Genomic DNA, 24,776 nt, shown 5'->3' with positions numbered 1-24,776 from the left:
GGAACACAGAAGCTCCTTTTGTTACCATTCACCCTCTCCTAAAAATCAGCAGCACCAGGGAACCCTTCCTCTTCATCCTTACTCACATCCCTCCTGCATTCTGCTCCTCCAAAAGGAGCTGTGAACCAAAGCCTCTCAGGCTGCTGCATGGGACAAAAACACGCGGTGGCACTTCTGTACTCCGCCACGTTCAGCCTCAGAGCATGAAGGAAGAAAGGAACAACAGCAGGGGTGCACAACGCTGAATTTATATATTAAACATGACAACATCACACACACACAGCATACTTACCGACTGCAGAGAGCGAGACCGTGGGCTTTCTGGTGTCTCTGAAACACAAGGTGGTGAATGTGAGCACCCAGGGCACAGCCCAGCAGGCCCAGCCTCCCCAGGGAGCTCCTCGCTGCGCCAGGACTAATTTGATTGCTGCCTCTTGGGAGTTAATGTGCTTCCCGCTTACTTAAATTGTAAATCTAAAACTCAAATACGCCACATTAAATGGAATAATCAAGAAGTAATGAGCTGGAGGACAGCAGCCATTATCAGCACGGAATGCAGCAACAAATTTAGGACCTAGGATGGAGCTGGAGGGGATGTGAGGGAAGAGAAACACGTGCACTGGGTGGCATGTTGCTACCAGGCAGGCAGAGGAAACACTGGGCTCACTGAAGTTGTTAAGGAAGCAACAAAACCACCCTTCCCAGGAGAACTGAAGTGAACAAACAGAGCTGTGGAAAAAAAAAAATCAACAAAAGCCACGGATGTGTTTGTCGAGCCCTTGCAGACCCTGATTCAATGCAGATGGAGCAGTGACTTCAGAGCAAAGGCTTCATGTCCAGGATGCAACAACGTTAACAGGATGTAAACCCAGCTACACAGACTCTACAGACCAATTTCTGTGGTGGTACAGGCCAGTGTGGCACCACGACAGCTCGCAGCAGCCAGGACATGAATCAAGGCAGTAATTCAATCCTTGACATTGCTCCTCAGGAAGTCACCTGCCCTTTCGGGGAAAAAATGCCAGTGGAGACAAGGAATAGTGTCTTCAGCTTCTCAGGTTAGCTGAAAAGCCAAGTATTTTCTGGAATGAACTGCATCTCTCCTACCAAGAATTTCTGTCTAATCAGAAAGTTGTTTTGTAGGAAAAAATAAGTGGGGAACTTCCAGCTCCTCTTACTGCACGATTACTTCCCCAGAGCTTCGTTAGAGGCTTCACCAGGATGTTCTCTGCTGGAGGCCAGCAGCCCTCAGGACTCACTGCCCTTGGACACTCAGACCTTGCTAGTCAGTACATGCAGGATGCAGACGTGTCAGAGACTAAGCAAGCATTTTGGGACGTTTTTGATACACACAGGCACAAAATGGTGGAAGGGCACAGCAGAGTTAAAGCAGGGCTCCTGACACAACCTTCAGAGACTTTTTTTTTTTTGCTTGGCACTAAGATAGTATCACAGGAAAACACAACCAGCAGTTATTGTCTCTCTGTCTTTTAATTACACATTAATAATATATTGCCGCTCTCAAGCACCGTTTAACCAAGGATCTAAGTGCTTCGTAGGAGCTAAACAAGCCTCAGGGTACCCTGGTGCAGTGGGGTTATATAATTATCCTTCTATTATAACTGAGCAAGGGAGGCAGAGAGGAACAAAGTGACTTGCCAGGGGTCATAAAGAGTTGCTGTGCAGCCAGCACGAGGACCCACGAGCCCCAGTGCCAGCTCCCTGCTTCCCAGGTATAAAATGTGGGGCTTTAATACTGGCGGGTTTGGACGGATCTGCTACTGTGAAATTACTCATGATAGAAAGCACCAGGAATCCGGGGAAGTCATGAGTTGGAAAAGGTTCCTGAACAGCACTGCCAGTCTTCACAGAACTGAGGGAGAGTCAGCTACAGTCACTGAATTTAGAGGAAAATGACTGCAGAATCGTGAAATGGTGCTCACTCACTCAGCTAAAGGGGAAAAGAAATCTTGAGGAACACCCTTGGGTTCCAGGAAGAGCTTCCAAGGAAAGCTCTGAAGTAGCTAGGGAGAGAAGGCAGTCGGTATTTTCTCCCCACTCAGGAGTATGACTGTGACTAAACTACACCTGCTTCCCTTCACTGACTCTGAGCTGGCTTGGAAGGAGGGGACCAGAAGCCACCTTCGAGGTCATGGGAAGGGGACGGAGCCCTTTGTAAGCAAAGCTGAAAAGCAGCACCCTTCAGTGCGTGCTTTGCCCTACAAGCTGCTAATTACAGAAACGAGCCCAGTGATTTCCCTGCAGTTCAGAGGCAGACTGCTTCTTACTTGATGTCCCAGATGTAGATGTACGTGTCAACGGAACTGGTGACCAGCAGGTCTGGCTCAAACACTGCCCAGTCCAAGTCACTGCAAATGCAAAGTCAGAGTGGGAAAGCAGAGACGAGCAGTTAGCATCAACAATTAAGTAAACAACAAGATCTTAATCATTTTTCTAAGTAAATTCCAAGAAGCAATGACATACTTCTAGGTAAATTCCAGTGAAACATCCCCCTAGCCCTGAGCTTTATAGCTGCCACATGCGCTTGCTCTTTCCCCCCCAGGAACAGGCACACTGCGAGCTCCCTGTTACCACACATTTTTGGCATCAACCCTTCATTCTGGAATGCCTTCCTGTTGGGCTCACCAGGTGCACCTGGGACACAGAGAGCCTCCAGGCAGCCCAAACAATTTCAATTTCCTGCGATTACTTTTCATAGTCAGGAGCTGGAGTAAAAGCACCGTTTCACCTGCATTTCCAGCCCAGCACCAAAGCACACCCCTGGAACTACAGGCAGAGATCTTCCATGCGCCACTAACCCACCGTGAACTCCATCTGTGGGATTACCTGCTTTAATTCAGCTCTGTCACACAGAAACATGGCTGAGATTCAATTTAATAAACATGCTGCTGCTATCTGTTTCCCTGCTGATGGTCCTGTTTATTACAAGGACAGAAGCCTAAGGCAATGACACTAAAGCCATCAAGGGCTATGTGGATATTCTGGGGGAGCCACTTCACATCTGACATCTTCTCCAGATGGGAAGGCAAGGCAGAAGGGCAGAGAGCAAGTAAAAACAGGCTCAGAGTAGAACTTGAGCAGGGTCAGGACCGAAACATTCTTTTCAATGAAACAACTCTTTGTTTTCCACCCAGCAGTTCACAGCACGGCTTGTTCCTCACCTGATCACGCGTGTGTGTCCTTGCAAGGATGTGCAAACTTCCCCGTTACCTTCCTTCCACTTATACAGGTCAACTCGCTGGTTGCTCTGAAATTAAAAGGCAGAAAGAAGACAATGGCAGGCAAACAAGGCCGGGCAGGAAGCCACGTGCCAGGACCAGGCTCCTTTCCCTTTGAATAACCTGTTGCCAATCAGTCCCATTGTGGATAGCAAAGGCCGTGCCCAGAGGAGGAGAACAGAGATGAACCTACAGGCTGCAAGGACTCAAAAGCCTACGCTTTAATCACATCCACTTAAAATTGGAGATAAACAAGAACAGGAGAAAAATCACATTGCAAAACGTTTCCATGAAATGATGTTCTCAGAACTTGTATTTCCTAACAAGCAGCTGTGACTGCAGGCAGCCAAATTCTCTCCGCAGGAATACCCTGCCAGTCTGCTCGTGTTCACAACCAGTTCTCAGCGAGGGAGGTGATGGATCACCACCGGTCCTCCTCAACATCCCCTCAATTCCCTCCTGAGATAATCAGGGCTGCTGCAAAATGAGACCAGCACAGTCTGACGGCTTCAGGGTCACCTCCTCAAGGGTACTTCCATTGTTGCCAGCCCAGAAAAAAAAAAGAGCTCGAAGTGCTTATCACTAACCGTAAACCACAGGAGCAAACCAGATGAATCAATGACAATGTTATTTAGGGCTTCTTCACTCATTCCAGGAATAAATCCTCCCCCAAACCCAGCCACACACACACAGTTATTTGAAACTAGCTGTTGTACTTCAAGTTCATGTTCTGCCTCAACCAAAATTTACTTCTTGCTCCTGAAAGATTAGAGCAGGCCTGGGCTGAATTGCCTTTTGGGGTGCATAAATAGCACCAAGTGCTGTGGGTCTTGAGCCCTGGCTGGAAACTCACGTTGGTTTGGCAAAAATCAAAATAATAGCTCTTCAAAATTTGATCTTCATTAGCCCCTCATTTTCAAGCGTACATGCAGACGAGGATAAAGATAATAGAGACCAGACAAATTTTATAGTCTGTGGCCTTTTTTTCCTACCCCAAAGCTGCTTCATAAGAATTTGAACTTGCAAACGGATAAAACACTCCAGCCTTCCCTGACATGGAAGGCCTCCTCCCAGCTCAGCAATAATATATGGCATTTCTCTAACAGCTCACAGCAGGGCTGCACAAGAGCTTGGGGCAAGGAAAACTCCTTGCATGTTTCTCACTGACAGAAAGACTTAAGAGAGGAGAGTGGAATTACCCAACAGGATTTGTCCAGGACTCCAGAGGCGATGCTACAAGATAAGAACCACCAGAAGTGTCTCAGGCTTTTAGTGAGGTATCTCACGTGGAAAGCACTGCCTGTGGCACCAGGTGTGGCAGAACAACCTCCTCCCACCAGAAGCACTTCTTATAAAAGCACTTTTTATAAAAAAAGTGCTTCTGATGATAAGAAAGAGCACAAACTTCCAACGATTTCATCACCCTCTTCAAGCATTTGTGACCACACAACAAGAGTAATGAGGATCTAGCACGGAAAACAATGGCATTTCTAAACAACAGCTTAGGACTCCCCAGAAATGCGCTCGAGCCAGAGGGCTGCCACGGCTGAGCCCAGCAAGAGGACGTGTTTCAGCTCTTCTGGAAAGAAGCCAAAACAAGGAGAAGCCCTGATCCAAGCACAAGGACAGGCTCCCCCTCTGTCTGCACCGTTTCCAGTCAATTGCACTGCAAAGCAGGTAAAGCTTTTTGCGAGCAGGATGGAAGCCTCTGAACGGGGATGCAGAGGGATAAGGACCCTCGGGACTGTCTACAAGATTTCTGTGGTGCACATCAGCTGGCTCCATGTGACAACTTCATCAGAGGACTCATGGAGGATCAAAAGCCAGCCTGAGTCCAAACGGAGCCAGCTGCATCTTTACAGTGATGAATCCGAGCTAATTTAGCCTTCCTGATCTAACTTCACCCCCCTAGGCACGGCCCTGCACAAGCACATCCAGACCTGACCGGGAAGGCAGACCCGAGCACACAGCACGAGTCCCTTTCCACTTCCAAACAGGACCGGCTGAATTCCAGTCCCAGGGCAGGGCCACGCTGCATCAGCACCGGGACGCCAGCTAACTGGGAGACGGCTGCTAGGGAGGTGTTCCTGACCCAAATTGGGAAACCTGCCTGATCCCATCTTGGGGATCCCTCGCCTGATGTGCATCAGCAACTATGTCTTAGCATCTTCATTTACAACCAGGAGCAGCCAGGTTTGATGTCACCTACAACTAGCTTAACAGAAGGATGGCTGCTGAAGGCTTCTATGAAGAGGCAGGAACTTTGAAGACATCATTCATGCAACAGAGCTGGCAGGAGAAAGACTGGGGGTCAGGGAATGTCAGAGAGCAAACTGGGAAAGGCTGTAACTGGCACCACTGGTCCCCTTTTCAGGCCACCTTCAGTGTTAGTAGTAGCCAGCCCTGGAGGCAAAAGGAACAACAAATCCCTGGGAATCACCTTCAGCTCAGTGTTTTCTCAAAACCATAGATGAAACCTGCCCACCCCACCTATTTCAGGATGCAACAGCAAAGATGTCTGCGAAGAAAAGAAAGGTTTGTGCCCAACTAGTGCCAGTAGCTACCAACCACAGCGCTGCAGCACAGGCTGCTGCTGGCAGGAGCTCAGCACGCTGGGCGAACGAGCTACAGGGCACAACAGGCTGAGTAAAGAGCCACAGGCTGTGCTCAAGCCTCAGATGGCCACGAGACCTGCCCTTTTTAAACACTGTTTGCACTACTGCTTCTTCAGACCAGCTGATTTACTTCTCCACACACAAAATAAGAACTCCTTGCTGACCTGGTGCCTGCCCACCTGCCAGCCCAGGTGGTTACAGCGGTGAGCCAGCATTGACCTGTGCTATTTATGGGCTGCCTGGTGCACCACAGCCCACCAGGAAGGCAGGCAGGCAAAAACGAAACAGCACAGAGCAAGAAATTCAATACGTGTGCAGATCTCGTAACAGAACGGAGGGCAGAAACAGAACATCCCCTTCCCTGCCAGCAAAGGACCGGCTGGACGCCTGATTTACCTGGCAAGGTGCTTTACAAAAGACAAGGAAGCAAAACTGGGCTCAACAATAACTGAGAGCCGCCAAGCCCAGCGCCTCACCTCGCTGGCAGCAAATCAGAATTTGCTTCACCTTGCTACGGGGCTTGCAGAGGCACGCCCGTGCCAGCCCCACACAGCCCTCCCGGTGCAGTTTCACCCATGAAAGCCTGGGGAAGAGCACGAGCTGCAGCGTTTAAAGGAGTGAGCTTACCGAAGCCGCGAAGTAGTAGGAGCAGCTGTCGTGGGGGTTCCACTGCACCGCCCCGATGTCCCACTTGCTCTGCCGGGAGATCTTGCGGTGACCCTCGTTCGGGGCATCCAGGTTGACTATGTAGAGGAACCGGCGGCTGCAAGGCAGAGATACAACAAGGCTGCAGCACACGCTCCTTATCTGCAAAGCACAAGCTCCCAGGGAACTTACAGCCTGGTGACCAGAACACCAAGGGAAGCTTTTAACGAGCTTTGTGAAAAGACCTCCCTGAGAACGCTAGGTTTGACCACCTAATTCCAAAAGGAGCATATTTAATAAAAAATAAAAATCAAAACATGGAAATTAGAATCTGCAAACGCAGTGGGCAGCTCAGACCACAGAAAGCCCCAGATAACTAGGGCACAGAGGGAAGCACTGGGAAACGGTGCCCTGACAGAGGTGGCTGAGGGTTTTCACACCACACAGCTTGGGGGATTGGGTCTGCAGAGGGTACAAGCACAGCCGGGCAGAGCTAGCTCAGCTGCAGCAGCTCGTTGACATGGGTGGACACAACCCTGCACTGGCCTGGCCGCATTACTGACCTGAGCTAACCCTATGTGCAGCAGCGAGACGTTTTGTATGATGCTGCAGCTGAGCTCATCCATCCTGCTGGACCCGGCCCGCTCCCCGCAGAGCGAGGTGAGGCATCGCTCCCTCCAGCCTGATTCACCTTCGGAGCGAGATAAACCACCCAAAAATAATTGTAAGGCAGCCGAGCCCTAATGGAAGACCAGCCCCAAAATACAGGCAGCCATACATAATTAACCACGTCAGCACCACGTATGTCAGCTGCACAGCAAGCTCTCAGCTGCTCTCAGCGCCGTGAGTTTTCCCAAGAGAAAGAGCACAGGGAGCACCTTGGCTGCCTTTCCACACCAAAGCCCTCGGGGCTAGCAGCTCTGAAGGTGCTGGAGCCTCTGAGGCTCTTACCCAGCTTTAATAAGAAAGGAGGCGAATGCTGCTGGAGAAGCCTGAAGAGCAGCTGGAGCTGGTGCTGAGTAGCAGGCTGCCCTCAGCTCGCTTCCGGCCCAAATAAACCTGGAGCCATGCAGGTGTAAGAACAGGCAGAGTCAGACCCAAACCCAAGAGCTGGCTGCCTCTGCGCAGGGCCTTGCATGGAAGCAAGAAGGCCTCCGAGCTGTGCCCAGCCACCCTTTTCCTCCCAGACCAACCAAAGGAACTGGAAAGGAGCATCCAAATCGGTGTGGTAACCAACACAGGACGGTGGCAGCTGGGCAGGCTCCTGCTGAGCACCCAGTACGGTGCCTCGGTGTCCCCGTTACGGCCCCCTGGAAGTCCCACAGCTGGTTTTTTTTATCAGAGGTACAGAGACAGACAAGGCAAGGACTGGCACGCACAGGGACACATCGCCATCAGATCAGCCCTGCTAACACCTCATGGCAATGATAAAGGGAGATGGGAGAGCATGGGGTAGAAAACAAGCCCTGAGAAACCACTCTCAGTGAGGATCATCCCTGCTGAGCCAACCAAGGCACAGGTCAGACAGCTTGGCTCCTCTGACCCAGCACACCACGGGGATCTCTGGGGCAAATTTCATCTCGAGCATATGACTTAATCCATATTTTCACAGAAAACACATCAGGGCAGTCACAGCAGTGCTTTATTTTGCTGTTGGTGCCGGCTTCAAACTCCGCATCCCATGGGAAACGAGCCCCAGATCCTCTTCACGAAGCCCCGACCAGAACTCAGCTGCACCTCTCCGAAATATTTCATCAGCCCTTGAGCTGAGGGCAGCTGGAGGCTGCTGCTGGGGCTCGGGGCAGGGCCTGGCACACATTTCTAACGGGACTGTCACACTCACCCTGAGAGGACCGCGTGCTGTCCCAGGCAGTCCACTGACATAGCAGTTGCCTGTTAAAGAGAAACAGAGAACAAGACTAAATCATCGCTGTCAGGGCAGCCTCGCAGCCACAGGCACAGCTCCGGGGGGGGCTCAGGGAAACCCCCAAGCTCATCTGCAAGGCACAAACTGACACGGTAAGGGTCAAAGCTGAGAGCTCAGGGCTGGCAGAAGTAACATCCTTATGGGGTCAGAGGGGTGACGGTGTGACAGTTGATTTGGGGATGCAGGTTAGCACAGAGAAAACATCATTTTATTTTTTTTTTAAGTAAAATGAAGCCAAGATGTGGCAAACACCACGACGAGCACCGAGACCTTGCTCCGTTCTCCCTGCTATGGCAATCACAGCTGCTGCCGTTCAATCAGCAATCTCTAATAATCCTTATTAATCAGCCCCTGCTCCTGCTCAGGAGCTTGCTCAGCCTCTCTCTCTTCCATTGCAGGGCCAGATTTAATTATATAGGCACTGGGAGGTAGAAGCGCAGCCATTTGTACGTGGCTGGTCTCCGAACAGGATGGCTAAGAGGCATCAGAATTCACTCCTCGTGCAGGAGGCTGAGATAACTTAAGTGTCATAAGGAAAAAAAAATAGACTGAAAATTGTTTCCACTCTCTTCATTCAGAACAGAATTGGACGACGATCTCGTTTACTTGCCTTGAGAACAAAGGGAAATTTGACTTGAAAAGCTGAGCAGTTCGCCCCATAAACATAGATCTGACTTCAAGGCAGATTTTAGCACCGGCAGCACAGAAGCAGGATGTGCCCCACATTCTTCAGCCTCGCTGCTGTCATCTTCAAAGCCGCCCGTCTGAAGGCTCCGCGTGTCTCTGCTGCTGCTCGCGATGCCGCTAAGTACTCTCAGCACGGATCCTACACGACTTCAGGATGTCCCACAGCTGCTGCTTGGAAGCAGCACTAAAAGCAGACAGCCAGCACAGCAATCCCCTTCCATTTCAACCAGATTTGACAGAATCTTTTTTTTTTTTTCAACCCTTCTGTGTACTGACCGTCCTCAAGTGCAGTCTTCTGGTCTTCCTAATCCTAAAGCTAATACTTGAAATAAAGAGCCACTTTTTAAATCTCTAAATGGCAAAGAAATAAACCCAGCTTCCTTGATTACACATCACCTTGCAAAATAACTTGCGTTATTAAATCTATACCCAAAAAAAATCAAGCAGGAGAAGGAAGTTTTCCCAGATGATGCACATTTTGCTTGAGATGAATTAAAACGAGGATCACCAAAGCCATTACCACAACCAGAGCTTGCTCACATGATGGAGAGCTCGCCAGCCAACGTATTTCACACAGCTTTGGCCATCTTTCCCCAAGGTAGAAGAACAGCAGCCCATTTAAAGTGATTGATAACTTCATGTACAAGTTTACTTTTCTGGCATTGGCAGCAGGATCGCATAAATCCTGAAGAATCGTTTTTAATAATGAACACTGGTAGACTGTTTTTCCAGGCTCTGAGCATCAGAAAATGTAATGACTAATTAGAACAAAGTGAAAACCTTCATGTGTCAGGCTGCTACTGTGTTGGGTCGCAAATTAAGTCGTTTTATGGGAAGGTTTTCCCTCCTATGTTACAGCCTCTTATCTAGGCGACAGGGAAAAAAGCCCTCAGCAGCTGTCAGATGCATTTAACGCGCCGTGCATGTCGGTCTTCACAGCACAGCCTTCCAGAAGGGGGAAGCTGCAACAGAACAAACCAACCTGAAAAGAGTCTTTATCCTAAAACAATCAGATTGGCTGGAGCTGCTGTTTAGGAGCACCAATTATCCCACTAAGCACGGTAGGCACACCGCACGTCTGAAAACCAGCTCTGAGCCCAGAAAGTATCTTCTGCAAATACCTGCTACAAGTGGTTGGCAGCTGGTTTGGCAGACACGTAGGGTGATAAATGCAGCAGCTGCCCACTCTTTGAGTTATCTTGGTTTTGGGGTAGGGATGTCGGAGACAGCACGGCCTCCAGGCCGAGCTCCAGCCTGGTACAGGAGCGTACCAGCTGAGGTGTTTCCAGTTCTTAATCTCGGGTTCCCTATCCGCAAAGATCTTTCACACAGACTCCTAAAAAAGGCTCGAGCCCAAATACATAAATAAGGTTAGTCTGAAAGCAGCAGCCTAGCAGCCCTGGATGCTGGAGCTCTCTGGTTTCACAGGAGGGAGCAGGCAGGTCAGAAGAGCTCTGGAAAGCACCAGAGTCAGCTGAAACGACCAAAATACCAGTGGTGAACCTCCCTGCTAAGGCATACCCCATGAGGCTGCGAGGCAGTGCTGCAGAAGGGGCTCACGCACCTGTTCCTTCCTCCTCTGCAAGTCATTATGAACAAGCAATCAAGTCAGCAGGCACGTCTCTCCGAGCCAGATGCAATTTGAAGCCGTGATCTAGGAGCGAGCGCCTTCGGAGCTTGGTTTCCTGAGAGCAAATCCTCACCACGAGGCGAGACGGCTTGAAGGACTTCTTCCAGGAGGAGCACGAGGCCGACACAAAGCTCCCCAGGGACAGGGCTGGAGAGCTGGGTTAGATTACAGGCTGGATGTGAGGTGCAGGACTCAACACACCTGGTGAGCACAGAGCTGACATTGCTCTGAAATACAAGGATGAACTAGGAATTGAGAGATTTTTCACACCTATTTTTTATTTTTCTGGGTTTCCTGCTGAAGCAGCTCATGGTTCACTCACCTGGCTCAGCCCTGGGAAGCAACCGGCAATGCCTTTAAAAAAAAAAGCAAAAACCTGTTTCTCAGAATAGCTCCTGAAAAGGCGTGTAAGCAAAATCTGAAGAGAGTTCTCCTGCAAGCAGCAACTTCAAAAATAAAAGCTGATTTTTTTGCTATTTAAAACCCAAACCCGCTTTTCCTGCTGACTGAGCCGCGCTGTAATGGTCTCGGGGGAAAAACGAAGAAAGCTGTGTGGGAAGAGGCAATGAATTCTGTTAGGCCTGCCAATATTTGGGCAAAATGGATGTTTCTGGGATGCAACTGAAATTGGAAATAAAGCGCCTCGTGAATTGAGGCACCATGCCTGTAACCAGGAAGGGAAATGGAAACGTGCAGTGTTTCTGTTACGGTGTCTGCTATTTCTACAAGTGCCTAGGCCAGGAGCTTGCAACTTATATTTGGAAAATAGAAGAAAAAGGGGGAAAAGCCGTGCTGGCTACACCCTCATTAAAATAAACAGGACCACCGGGGGCTGCTCCGTGCCCGTGCCCTCGCAGCGGGACACGAGAGCTGCGGACGCTGCAGCCTGCGAAGCCTCGAGAGCCACTCTGCGGCCTTTTCACCAAAAACCCCCGAAATGACCCCAAAACCGCGCCCCCCCCCCAGACCTGTGCGTCCCGGAACTCCACCACCACATTCTCGCTGCTCCAGCGCGCCGCCATCTTGCACCGCCCCGCCGCCGGCCATGGGGGCGGGGCGAGCGGGGAGGGAGGGGCGGAGCCTCAGCCGCGGGGGTTGCTGGGAAATGTAGTTTTACCACCCCCCCCAAACCACCGCCGCCCGCACACGGCTCCCGGTGCGGGCGGAGAGGGGGCTGCTGGGAAATGCAGTCCACCCGCTTTATCCCGGGGCGAGGCGAGGGAGCTGCTGGGAGTTGTAGTTCCCCCCGCACCCCCCGTGCAGCACCGAGCCCCCCGCTCCCGGTGCCGCGCCCCCCGGCGCCCGCAGCCCCCGGTGCCCCCCGCGGGGCCTCGCTCTCCCCTCGGGGCTCCGCGGGCGGGGCGGGCGCTGCCCGCGCATCCCGAGCCCGGAGCCCTGCAGGGCTGAACGGGGGGGTTCGGGGTATCCCCGGTGGGGCGAACCGCGGAGCCCCGGTGGGCTCGGGGGCGGCCCCGGTACCGGTGCCTCGTCCCCGGGCAGCAGCGCAGGGGTTAAGGGCGGCGGGGCCGGGGGGGGCCGGGGGCGGGAGCATGCGTGCTGCCGGCCTCTATTGTCTCCGCCGCGGCGCCCAGCACCCAGCACCCAGCCGGTGGCGGCGGCGGCGGCGGCGGCGGCGGCGGTGGCGGGGCCGGGCCCGGCGGAGCGCAGAGCCGCGGAGCGGGGCCCGGCCGCCCCTATGGGCCGCAGCTGATCGCCGCCCGCGGGCCCCCCCAGGCAGGAGCCAGGCGGTCGGGGAGCCCCGGCCCGGCCCCGCAGCCCCCCCCCCCCCCTTCCTCCCCCATCCATCCCCTCCCCATCCCCTCCCGGTCCTCCCTTTCCCTCCCGGTGCCCCCCCCCCCGTGCCTCCTCGCGGGGCTCCCGGGATGGCCGGGGCGGGGGCGGGCCGGCGGCCGTAGCCGCTTTTTTTTTCCCCCCCCCCCCACCTCCACCCCCTTTAAACCCCCTTCAGCCCCCCTGAAGCCTCCCCCACCCCATCCCCTCCCCTCCCTTCCCCGCCGCCTTCCTTCCGCCTCCTCCTCCTCCTCCCCGCCGCCACCGCCAGCACCGGGGGCCGGCTCTGGGCTTCCCTCCGGCCCCCGTTCCCGTTGCCGGGCCCGGCGGTGTGCCCATGGGGGGCAAGCAGAGCACGGCGGCCCGCTCGCGGGGTCCCTTCCCCGGGGTGGCGGCGGATGACAGCGCCGTGCCGCCGCCGGGAGGCGGGGGGGGGCCGCCCCCGTTCGGCCATTACCGGCCGGGGGTGGGAGGAGGAGGAGGAGGAGGAGGAGGAGGAGGAGGGGGGGGGGGTGGCGGAGGTGCCATGGGGCTGCGCAGCCGCTCGGTCAGCTCGGTGGCCGGGATGGGCGTGATGGAGCCGGCGGGCGGCGGAGCCGTCCCCTTCGGGCTGTACGGCCGGGCGGCGGCGGGGGAGGCCGAGAGAGCCCCGGGCATCGGTGGCGGAGGTGGAGGAGGTGGAGGTGGTGGAGGTGGTGGTGGAGGGGGACCGGGGACCGACTCCACGTACGCCCATGGCAACGGTTACCAGGAGACGGGAGGCGGTCGCCATAGGGACGGGATGCTCTACCTGGGTGCCCGGGCCTCGCTGGCCGACGCGCTGCCCCTGCACATCGCCCCGCGCTGGTTCGGAGCGCACAGCGGTGAGTGGCACCCCCAGCACCCTGCCCCTGCTCCCTGCCTTGGGTTTGGGTGAGCCCAAGGCTTGGCTTCGCCTCTTGCTGCCTTCTCCGGCGCCGTCCCCGCTCCTCGTCCCGCTGCTGGGTGGGGTGCGTTGGGTATGGTGATCCCAAGCTGTTTGCTGTGCTTTGTCTCTGCTTTTTTCGGCTTCTTCCCTGCTTGTTGTCCTGGGTTGTGTTGGGCATGGCCACCCTGAGGTCCTTCTCCTCGCTTCACCTCCCTTCTTCCAGCCCTTTCCCTGCTCATCACCCTGGGTTGTGTTGGGCACGGCCACCCCCAGACCTTTCCCCTCACTCCATCCCCCTTTTTCCATCCCTTTACCCACTCATCACCCTGGGTTGCGTTGGGCATGGCCACCCCCAGACCCTCTCCTCACTCCATCCCCCCTTTTCCAGTCCCTTCTCCACTCATTGTCCTAGGCCATGTTGAGCACGGCCACCCCTGAACCCTCTCCTCACTCCATCCCCCTTTTCCATCCCCTTCCCCACTCACCACTCTGGGTTGTGTTGGGCATGGCCACCCCCAGATCCTTCCCCTTGCTTCACTTCCCTTTTCCCAGCCCCATCCCTGCTCATCATCCCCGGTTGCATTGGGCACAGCCACCCCCAGGCCATTCCCCTTGCTTCATCCCCTTTTTTCCATCCCTTTCCCTGCTCACCATCCCAGGTCATGTTGGGCACAGCTGCCCCCAGAGCCTTCCCCTCATTTCATCCCCTTTTTCTAACCCCTTCCATGCTCGTTGTCCTGGCTTGCCTTGCTCATGACCACCTCCAGATCCTTCCCCTTGCTTCACCCCCCTTTCCCCAGCCCCTTCCCTCCTCATCACCCCGGGTTGGGCCCGGCCACCCCCATTATTTGGGAGGAGGGTGGGCAGCCCCCCGCTTTGTCTGCTCTTATCCTAAATAATTTGCCCCCTCTCCAGCGTGGGCTGGGGGTGGGTGCCCGTGCAGTGGTTGTGTCAAGGTCAAGGCAGGCAGGGGCGGTAGGAGGAGGAGGTTTTCCCCCCGGGAGGTGTTATTTTGGGGACGTGCCATCACTGTGGGGCTCGGGGAGAACGGGGGGAAGGTGCCCGAGGATGGTGTCGGGGTGCTGTAGCCCGAGCTCTGGCTTTTGAGGGTCGCTTTGAGTTCCTCGTGCTGCTTTCGGAGGTGCGTGTGGGGTGTCAGGCAGTTCTCCTGCCTCAGGTACCAGGGAAAAGGGCTCGAGAGCGAGATGTGGGATTTTTTTTCTCCTTTGTTTCTCCGGGGAGAGGCCGGAGCGGGTGTTCCCGTTCCAGCTGGCACCGTGGCGATGCCGGGGAGGAAGCCGAGGAGGAACTGCCTGCCTCTTTAATGGGGCCGGGGCGCTCCTACAGGAAATGTGTGGGGCCGAGGGGAGGGGGCAAGGCTGTGTCCCCCAAAAAAAAACCCTGGCGGGTGTCCCGGTGCCCGGGGAGCTCGGCGTGTGAGCGGGGCTGTGTCACTGACCCACTTTCAGCTGGGTACGGGGAGCGAGGTGGGAGGTCCTCCCTTCCCCTCCTGGCTAGGGGGAAGGCATTTCGGGGATGTCTCCGTGCGTTTCCTGGAACAGGCTGGGATTCCTCTCCCACCCGGCCCCTCCGCTCCCTTCTGGAGCGTGACGCGGTCTGGGAATTTCATAACGCGCCTCGGGACAATGCCTCGCTCTCAGGAAGGCTGGAAACCGAACCAGTGGACGAGAACAAAGTGCAGAACGAGCCTCGTGGGGCCCCGTTTCCTACATCCAGCTTGGGCTTGTTCCCCGGGGGCTGCTCTTCCCAGCTGGAGCGGGACCAACTCCTTGTCTCCTGCCCCCAAGTGGGCCAGAGAGGAAAGGGGTCCCTGGTGGGGTTTGGGCAGGACTGGCGCTGTACCCTGGGGGGATTCTCCGCAGGACCACCCTGTAGCTAACGCAGAGGTGGTCACTGGCAGGCTACGGCTGATTTTTAAACAACTATTCCCAAACTACAGCGCCGAGAGGCAAAAACCTGTTCGTAAAAACCGACCGGCTGCGAAACGGAGCGAGCTTTCCCCGGGTGCTGATGTGAATCAGCGCGGTGCTGTCCGGCCTGGAGGATCACAGCATGGGTGGTGGGAAGTGCCACAAGGACTGGGTTCTTCCAGTGCCTCCTTCGGGGCCCTCCGAGAGCGTTTGAGCAGCGCCGAAGCATGCCCAGGCAGCAGCGAGAGCCCCTCGGACCCTCCAAAGCCTCTCCCGGCGGTGTTGCTTCCCCGTCGTGAATTAACAGCGACAGGATGCCTAAAAACCAGTCAGAAAACTTGTCAGGCCTTACTAAACTCCTGCGTTCCTCCTCTTAGCCTAGGAGGTTAACGGGGAGGCTGCGAGGAGCGAAGGAGCAGGGCTGCGAGCCCGTCTTGGCACGTGGGGAAGGCTCGTTGTGGGCTGGCTCTCAGCAGCACGCGTTCCCTCTCCCGATGAAGCGGATCCCGTTTCCTGCCGGGGCTTTTCCCAGGCGTGCCCGCTGCACCTGAAACCGCTCTGGGATTTCCGTGCCTGCCCCGGGTTTCGGAGACCCGCCTCGTGCCTGGCGCTGCTGGGAGGTGACGAAGCAGCTTGGGCAATTCTGGAGTTTTGCTCGCCGCGTGTGAGCGCCCTGCCCCGTCACCAGACCTCACAACGCCAAGGCCGGGAGGAAAAACACGGAAAAAGGAGACTCGTGGCTTAACGCCGCGCACCTCCGGGTCTGCGCGGTTCTCTTGGCGCTGCTCGTGTTGTTTGTCTTCATCGGGGGATCTTGAGGACTTGGCAGAGGCTGTAAGTAGCTTAAAGTTTCTCGGGAAATCCCCCTCGTCGCCCAAAGCCCTCGAGTGTTTAAAGCTCTGTAAATCCACATCTCCCCGTCAGCCAGTTTAGCCCGGGGAAGCTCATCCTTCTGCGCGCTGCCGTCAGGAATATCGCAGCCTCCTGGCAAAACGAGCTGTCTGGGATAGAAGCAGCAAAGCTGGGGGACCTCCTCTGCCAAACTGCCTGCCACCGAGTGGAGCAGGGGGATGTCCGGCCCCGCTGATCCTCCGGGCAGGTCGGAGAGGGAAAGGAGCTGGAAACATCATCCAGCCCTGGCTCAGGGCTCGCTCACCGAGGGACGAGCTGAAGATGGATGAATGCCCAGCCAGCTGGCAAGGGGCATGCCTGCAGCACGGCCTTGCACGAGCACGGAGCTCTCCCTACCCTAAAAGAGGATGGATTTGCTCTAGCGAGCTGCTGGAGGGACTCCACGTTTGGCTGTGGCTTTCCCTACACCACCTCTTCAAGATGTGGCCATGGCACGTGAAGCATCCTCCCTCTGCAGGGGCTGGCGAGGGGCAGGGCGCTCCCAGCCCTACAGAAACCTGCCCTGGGAAATCTCATTTCGCCAGGGGGAGCTTCTGCAGGAGGCACTCGCCCCAACTTTTGGTGTTGGTTTGGTGCTGGGGGAGCGGCGCAGTCCCGACAGCTCCCCAGGCAGCAACATTGAGCAGGAGAGGCCCAGGGACAGGGCAGCAGCTCCTCTGGAAGGCGGGAGCACCAAATACCACCAAAACACGGCTTTAATGTGCGCCAGCAGCCCGCAGATGAAGTTCAGTGTGTCGGTGTGGTGCATTATCTCCCGGCCCCGCAGCGAGAGCAAGCAGAGGCTTTCCCTGCCTTTACCACTCCTGCACCCTGCAGGAATCCCTTGGCTGCCTCACCTGGGCACTGGGCACTAATTACCGGGCCTGCTAACGAGCTTGGCTGGGCTCGCTCCGCTCTAAACCCACGTGTAAATGCGAGCAGGGAGCTGCGTGCGCGGTGCTCCCGGGGCTGACCCACTTCCTAGCCAGGATCGTCGGCTTATCCCACGCCGGTTTGTTTTGCTGAGATGTTTGTTCCAGTGCCTGGAATAAGCGTGAAGGTTTTTCTGGTAGTTATTAACGTGCTCTTAGGGCTCCTCTCCCTCGGCGGCGCTGGCCGGAGGATCGATGAGCCGCAGACATCTTTGGTGGAGGAGCAGGACCAGGGCTGGCAGCCGGCCAGGGGAGCTCGGGGAATCATGGGAAGATGCTATTAAACGGTGACAATTAATTGTGAAAGGAGCGCAGGGAGGGAGAAAAACCCGCTTTGGGGGCAAAAAAATGTGTGCTTTTTCCCCTGATGCCGTGGCACCACAGCAGGCCGGCGGGTGACCGCGAGGCGCATCTCATCCCCTGCTGCTGGTGCGCCCGAACCCCAGCTGTGCCGAAAACCTGGGTTTGAATCCCTGTGACCTGGCTTTCTGCCGGTTTTCCCAGTTTTATCCCAGTTTTCAATGTGCCTGCTGAAAATTGCTCAGCTCCGGGGGAGCTTGGAGCAGGCCGGGGAGGCGCAGCTGCAGGAAGCCGCTCGCCTGGGGCCCCTTCTCGTGCCGCCCCGCGGCGTTTCCGTGGGCAGAGCCCAGCCAGGCGGGCTTCCTGCCCTGCAGGGAGGGGAGCACCTGCTGCAGGGGGCGAGGGCTGCTTATCCCCCTGGGTTTTGGGTAAAATCCTTCCCTGGCCTGTGGGTTATTGCTATAAGGAGCGTTTCTCTCTCCAGTGCCGTGCCGGACAGGCTGCAGCGTGGCTGGGCCGTGGATCTGGCTCTCCTTTCCTTCCCCTCCTGCCCTGTAGAGCTCAGCGATGCCAGCTGCCATCGGGACAGCCTCAGGGTTGTGCTGTATGGGCAGCGTTAGCTGGGGAAATTCTGCCTCTCTGCTCAGCTCGCACCCCTGTGGGCATCACCAGCCGCGCAGGAGCGAGGCCACGCGCTCTGCACACCCATCTTGGGGTATTTTGTAGGGGATTGTTGGAAACATCGACCCTGTCACCAGCTTTAGTGACACCAGCAGAAGTTTCCGAGGGCTGTGCTTGCCCCCAGGCCCCCTGGGCTCGCTGCTCGTTGAGGTGACACCAGCCGTGGCTCCGGGGGGACCGGTGCCCGCCGGGCGTGGAAATGGGGCTGCGCCGGGGGACGCGCAGTGGCAGGGACAGAGAATTGAACCGAAAGCAGCTCCGAGCTGTTTCCTGGCCCTGGCAGGAAGGACGGCGTGACAACGGCGGGTATTTTTAGAGGCCAGCTGCCTGCAACACAAGAGGAAAGCAGCAGCAGAGGCTTTGTAGGGGCTTCTGCTGGCGCCTCCGAGCTGCGCCGACCTGCCCGCCGTGCCCATCGCGCCTCGGCTGGTGCCCCTCCGAGCCTGCAGGGTTTCATGTTTGTGTTTTTAGGGTTTTATTTCGAGAAGTCTGCCTCGCTGGTGAGGGAAAACCCGCAGCTTCTCCTGTAGCTGTAGTAATTCCTCGGGAGCCCCACTGCGTGTAGATCTGCGTTTCATCGGAGCGCCGCGGTGGCACCAGGCCCCCCTTTCGGCCCATCCCTCAGAGGCCACGACAGCTGTAGCCGGGGAGGACAAGGGCTTGTCCTTATCCAGCTGCCCCAAATTCTTATCTGGAGGGAGAAGGAGTGGCTGTGGGGCCAGGATGGGTTTGGGGGTGTGCAGGGGGTGTGGGCTGAGGACCTTGCAGGGAGTGGAGCTTTGTCCCCATCCCCATTCCCATCGCTGAGCACGGTCCCCATGCCGTGCCACACACCAGCACCAGGGCTCTGGGAGTGGGGCTGAGCCAGGCTCGGGCATTTCACAGCATCTCGTGCAGGGCAGGTGGCCAGGCCGCCTCCTTCCCACATGAAATATCCCAGTGGAAAAAAATCAGAGCGCCCAGGCCAGCCCCGTGGACGCAGGACTCCTCTGCTTCGCTTTGCTGTTCTCTGGGATGCTAAAATTAGCTTTGGGCTACACGCTATTCCTTAGGAAGCTCATTCCCTGCAGCTGGGGGTGTTTTCTGCGGTAAAGCAGGGCTAGCTGGAGGCAGGGCGAGCATCCCGGGCTGGAGGGACTGATCCTGCGGCACAGCCGGGGGTGCAGGAAGGATAAAATACCTGTACTTTGATCCAGAAATGGTGACTGCAGCCCTAAAACGGGCTGGCAAGGGGGGGATGCGTGGGCTGTAGCAGCTGTTTGCACGAGGATGTGGGTGCGAGGAGGCAGGAGGAGGCACCAGGGCTCTGCTTTGGCTGCGTGGCTGGACACCCCGGTGTTTCCTGCACTTCTCTCCTGCTCAGCCACGTCTTCACCTGACACGAGGCATCTCCCTCGGCCAGGAGCACAGGATGAGAGCAGGAGACGTGGCCGAGGTTTCCAAACCTCCAGCCGGCAGCCTGGGGCTTACCCCTGAACTCGGGGTGCTGCATGGGGTGGCGGAGCTCGGTGTGATGTCCCACGAGGCTGGAGGCAGCCGGGGAGGCAGGGATTTCCTACAGCAGCATCGGGAACAATCCCTGGTGGGGTACGGCCGTGGTTGTGGTTACGGATGGGTTGGAAACTGCCTTTATGCTCCCAAAGCCCTGCGATGGCCCGGTGGTGCTTTTGGCACCGTCAGGGTTAACCGCGGGGCGTTTTCAGCTCTTTTAGGATCTGCTGGAGGCTTCAGAGGTTCCCAGCTCTGCTCTGCCAGGCTCTCTAAAATTAACCGTGTAACCTGCCTAAAAATACTCAGAGGGCACCAGCCCCCGGAGAGCGCGAGCGCTGCTTGCTCACGGTTTCTAGACCGAGCCGTCGGAGAGATGAGGTCACCTCGCGGCGTGTTTCACAACCCTGGAAAGCCCTTGGCTTTCTCAAAGGCTGCAAGATAACCTCGTCCTCAAACCCCACCTGCCCCCGGGGGCTCCAGGAGAGCAGCGGGCAGCTCGGGCCAGGATGGGTGCTGAGAGCTGGGGGCTGCGCCCATCCCGCAGCACCCGGGGAGGCACGAAGGGTCCTGGACCTCCCCGTGGGCACCGGAGGCCAGGAGAGGAGGAATAGCTGAGCCCTTCCCCTCTCTTTTTTTTTTTTTTTTTTTTTTAGGTGTGTGGGAGGAGGACGGAAAGGGCTGGAGGAGGAGGAGGGAGGGAGGGAGCTGAATTTTCCATGAGCAGCTGTCAAAACGTAATCTCCTGCGTCACTCGCGCAGGCAGGATCGATTAGCGGGGATTTCGGGGACCTGGAAACCACCGTGGCAGGGTGTGGGCAGCGGCCCCTCGGGGCACCCCTCGCCCACGTCTGGGGCCGGCTGTCCCCTGGCTCCTGGTGGGATTGATGGGTCCGTGGGGACCCCCGGGAGCATCGCCCCTGCCCCCCGGCAGCTGCTCTCGCAACGCGGGGAATTTGTGCCGACAGCTGGGGCGCAGCCTCTCCGCGCTGGCTCCTCGCTCCGGCCCAGACAGGCCCATTTGTGCAGTTGCATTTTCATCATTTTTTTTTAAAGAAATTATTATTATTCCTCCCCCCGCCTCCACCTCGTGAAAGGCTGAGCCTGGAAAGCCTGCGCTTGGCCGAGCCCCAGCCCCGCTCGGCATCGCGCCGCTCACGTGCATCAGGGCCCCTTCTCGGGGTTCACACCCCACATTTGGGCATCCTCCCCGTGTCCTTGCTTTGGGGACGCGGTGGCGGGGGTCCCTGTCCTTCCCCAGCTCCCTTTGCCCAGCTCGAATGTCTCGTAGGGCCCTGCTGGGTGCCAGCAGATCTGGGGCAGCCGTTTAAAATAGCGCCTTGGCACAGAAAAAAGGGGGGGGACCGGGGCTTTGGCACTGGCAGTGCTGGAGGAAACGAGGTCTTGTGGAGACGTGGGCCCTTCCCAGCAGCTCGCTGCGGGTCAGCAAGGAGCTGCTGGTCACAAAAACCTGGGGATGAGTGCCCGTGGTGCTGTGGGCTCGGTTCAGGTGGGGACGGGGAGCATGTCCCCGGGGGGAGGCAGGCTGGGAGGCTATCCGAGCCCTCTCTATAAATACACAGGCAGGGTAAACACTTGGGAGGGGAAAAAAAAGGCTATTTAAGCAAGCGGGCCCTGCTGCCACGAGGTATAAATTGGTCAGGAGCAATTTTAGGTTGGCAACAGGACGGCACATTGACCCCGTGCCTCCTGGTTCTGTCCCTTTGGCTGGGGCAAGGCACAGTGCGGGGCTGGAGGGGTGAGCGGGGTCCCCAAGTGTCCCTTCTGCTCCCAGCCACCCGCAGCACTCGTCCTTGCTGAGATTTCCTGAGGAATTTCCCCCCTTGAGGGGAAGAGGGTCAGCGGCTCTGTCCGAGGCTTTCCAAGAACCCCCCAAATCCCCCTGCCACATCCACTTGGTGGCAAACAAGAACCCTGATTCATCCTCAGATAATTTGTGTACGCTCCTTTTCTTCCCTGAACAGGCTCTGCATATCTATGAAGCGAGCTCTTAAGCAGCACTGCAGTCAAACCTGATCTGCTTTTAGAAGACGGGTCCTTAAATTACCCGCTCCCTCTCTGCAGGCAGGGAATTGCTCTGGTGCAGACCCGCGGCGGTGGCCTCTGCCTCTTCACGGCCTCTGTTGGAGCTCTGTGGGGGCACGGAGCCGGGCTGCAGGAGGGCAGGGAGCCCCGGGCACCGTCCCGAGCCTGGGACCTGTGGCTGAGTTGGGGTTTTGCTCGCTGGAGGTGCTGTTTTTGCTCACACGCTGCGAGGTGGAGCACTGGGGGGATGCTGGGCTGGCTCCCCTGGTTAGGAGATGCCTTCGAGGGGCTGGAAGGAGGCAAAACCTCCTCAATGCGCTTCCAGATGGCCCCTTAATTGCTGTCTGTGGCCAGAAATGAGACAAAAGCACTGAGGCAGGATTAGAGATGGACGGGGAGAGGGGATGCGCCGTGCCGTGGAGCCAGCGGGATGGGCTGAACCCAGAACCCGGGGGGTCCGGCTGAGCCCGGGGTGTCACTGGGGACTTTTGGGACGTGGCACGGCCACAACCTCCTCCCGGGGCGGTGGCAGGGGGACGTGTCCCCAAGTCACGGACCAGCCCCTCGGTGCTGCGTGCCCGGGGCCGCTCCTCGCCCTTTAAAGCCGGGGAGCAGCTGGTGGCCACGTGTGCTCCACCTTGGCTCGCGCCCTGCGCCCTCTGCGCCACCGGGCACCCCGGCTCGGGCGGCTGTCCCCACGCTGCCACTGCTGGCGGCCACCACGCAGGATGAGCGCAGGGCCAGCGGGCACGGCGTGGGGCAGGTGCCACCATGCAGGCGGCGGGTGAGGGCGCGGGGTACCCCCGGGGGGCTCCCCGGGACGCGGGGTGGGCTCTGCTCCTCCTCCCCTCGCTGAGGGCTCTTCTCTCTGCTCTCCCTCCAGGTTTCAAGTGCCCCATTTGCTCCAAATCCGTGGCTTCTGACGAGATGGAAATGCACTTTATCATGTGTCTGAGCAAACCTCGCCTCTCCTACAACGGTAAGGGCGCGGGGACGCTCCGGGCGGGCGAGAGGGACGCTCGGGCAGGCTGGGGCTGCGGGCTTGCCAAGAGGGCTGCGCTCCAGCTGCCATCCACGGCTCGCCCTCCCTGCCTTGTCCTTGCTGCTTTCCCCTGGGGACCTTTTGTAACGTGTCCCTGTCCCCGTGTTGCTCACCGCGCCGTGCCGTGCCGGAGGGACCCGTCCCATGCTTATATCCTGCCCCGCAAGGGCAGGGCTCACGGTGGTGGTTTTTTGGAGCGCCGGCAAAACCCAGCTCGGTGGGAAACCCGTGTGGGACGAACCCCCCACGGCCCGAGCAGGGGGACACGGTCTCACCGCTGCCCTCTCCTCCCAGATGACGTGCTGACCAAGGACGCTGGCGAGTGCGTGATCTGCCTGGAGGAGCTGCTGCAGGGGGACACGATAGCCAGGCTGCCCTGCCTCTGCATTTATCACAAAAGGTACGGCGAGGGGACGGCAGGGGGGTGGCGGGGGGGGTGGCAGCCTGGTGGTGACACGCTCTCCTCTCCCCAGCTGTATAGATTCATGGTTTGAAGTGAACAGATCGTGCCCAGAGCATCCTTCTGATTGACCCGCCGGGCGTGCTTGCTGACTTCTCTCTAAGGTGAGCCCGCGGCGGGGTGGAGAACGGGGCTGTTTTCCTCTTAAACCCTCTTGGATGGTTCCAAAATTGTGGGGGGGGGGGCGGGCAGGAGGGTTGGGGAGGGGGACGTGTGGCTCCTGCACCCACCGTGCTCACGCGGCGTCGTCTCTGTTCGCAGGGCACCTTGCTATACCTGCTGTACCTCCTCTCCCTGTCCCACCACCCGCCCCGCCTGGAGTTTTGGGCTGACGTTCAATTCCTCGAGAAGATTTAAAAATTAAAACCCAGAAACTTGAATCCACTTGGGACAACAGCGATTATTATTTTTTTTAATTTTATTTTATTATTTTTATTTGTCTTCTTTTTTTTTAATTTAAAAGATTTAAAAAAAAAAAAAGAATAAGAACCATCCAGGAGGAGAGACAGTGTGAGAAAAGCGGAGCGACCCGCTCTCCCCTCCGCAGCCGCTGGCCACGAGGAGGGATCTGCCACCACGGGAGGCCACGGGGACGCTCCCGAACGCCCTCGGCCCAAACCCTGCCATGATGTTTGGCCTTTTTCTCCCCGAAACGACCGGAGACGCCGCCGGGGGACAGCCGGCCAAACGGAGCACGCGGCACCTCTCACCGGCAACCCCCCCACCTCCCACCCGGACTCGCCTGGCGCCCCGGGGGCTCTGCTCGGTTTTTTTGCACTGACTAAAAAGGGGAATTTTCTCCTCTCTCCCTTTTGGAGATCTCCACCCCGGCCCCGGCAGCGCGTGGCGGGGACTCTGCCCCACGCCGGGAGCGGGGCCACCGCTGTCCCCCCGCCGCGGCGCAGGGGGGGGGGTTGTGTCTTTCAAGTGTTTACAATGAGAAAAACAAAAAAACAAAAAAAAAAAAAAAGGGAAAAAAAAAAACAAAAACAGAGAAAACCGACAAAACAGCAACAAAAAAAAAAAATAATTAAATGAAGCTTCGTGTTGACTGGCGTGTTCTTCGATTTGAGCTTCCCTGCCCCGGTGATGTTTACAGACTGGTCACTCTTTAACTCAGCTATAACCACTCAGAGACTGGACAGCCGCAGCATCCCCGCCGCCCCCCCCCCGCCGTTGCCAAATTTGACCCCCCCAACCCTTTTCTTCCCGTCGCCTTCCAGCCGAATCCTTTTGGGGAGGGGATTTGGGAGGCCTCCTGTTGGACCCCCCAAAGCGTGAGCGTCTCGCCCGGACGCCCTTGGCCCCGCCGCCGCGCGCTCCCCTCCGGTGGGTGACGGACCCCCCCCGTGTGACGGCCGTGCCCCCCATCCCCGTCCCCTCCCGGCGCGGCGGGCATGTTTTCGTTGGTGAGACCTCCCCTGCCGGTGGCCGTGCCCCCGCGGGAAACGTTTCTGTATTTATATATTAAAAAAAAATCCAAAAAAAAAAAACAAAAAAAACACACACAAAAAAAAAAAAATCGGGGAGGGGGAAACGAGTTCAAGAGCTTGGGGGGAGCTTC

At 57.1% G+C, this 24,776-nt stretch overlaps 2 protein-coding genes across 5 annotated transcripts in view; one reads left to right on the top strand and one right to left on the bottom strand.

Moving 5' to 3' along the window:
* WDR59 (WD repeat domain 59) overlaps window positions 1–11,955 on the bottom strand; it is a 47,534-nt gene extending 35,579 nt beyond the window's left edge. For 2 of the 4 annotated variants that reach the window (XM_082769852.1, XM_082769855.1), the window contains exons 1-6: window positions 11,712–11,955; window positions 8,343–8,392; window positions 6,482–6,617; window positions 3,183–3,268; window positions 2,289–2,369; window positions 293–330 (exon numbers count right to left, since the gene is read on the bottom strand). In XM_082769852.1, coding sequence (XP_082625978.1) covers window positions 293–330; window positions 2,289–2,369; window positions 3,183–3,268; window positions 6,482–6,617; window positions 8,343–8,392; window positions 11,712–11,765 — 445 coding nt within the window. In that variant the 5' untranslated portion in view covers window positions 11,766–11,955. The other 2 variants (XM_082769853.1, XM_082769854.1) reach the window with 2 other exon arrangements.
* Window positions 11,956–12,099: 144 nt separating this feature from the next.
* ZNRF1 (zinc and ring finger 1) lies at window positions 12,100–24,714 on the top strand. Its single transcript, XM_082770103.1, has 5 exons — window positions 12,100–13,397; window positions 22,594–22,689; window positions 23,047–23,152; window positions 23,226–23,316; window positions 23,474–24,714. Exons 1-4 carry the CDS (start codon window positions 12,872–12,874, stop codon window positions 23,281–23,283), a joined length of 786 nt encoding a protein of 261 aa, XP_082626229.1. The 5' UTR covers window positions 12,100–12,871; the 3' UTR covers window positions 23,284–23,316; window positions 23,474–24,714.
* The last annotated feature ends 62 nt before the right edge of the window (window positions 24,715–24,776 follow it).

The sequence above is a fragment of the Aythya marila genome (assembly GCF_965140915.1).
Source record: "Aythya marila genome assembly, chromosome: 12".
NCBI lineage: Eukaryota > Metazoa > Chordata > Aves > Anseriformes > Anatidae > Aythya > Aythya marila.
The sequence above is the reverse complement of the archived record's forward strand: the minus strand, read 5'-3'. Positions and strand labels throughout refer to the sequence as shown.

Bases quoted from the DNA above. Each gene is read 5' to 3' on its own strand.
- ZNRF1 (XM_082770103.1), top strand. From the start codon at position 12,872: ATGGGGGGCAAGCAGAGCACGGCGGCCCGCTCGCGGGGTCCCTTCCCC. The intron at 13,398-22,593 runs GTGAGTGGCACC...CTCTCCCTCCAG, and splicing joins CTGGTTCGGAGCGCACAGCG to GTTTCAAGTGCCCCATTTGC. The intron at 23,153-23,225 runs GTACGGCGAGGG...TCCTCTCCCCAG, and splicing joins CTCTGCATTTATCACAAAAG to CTGTATAGATTCATGGTTTG.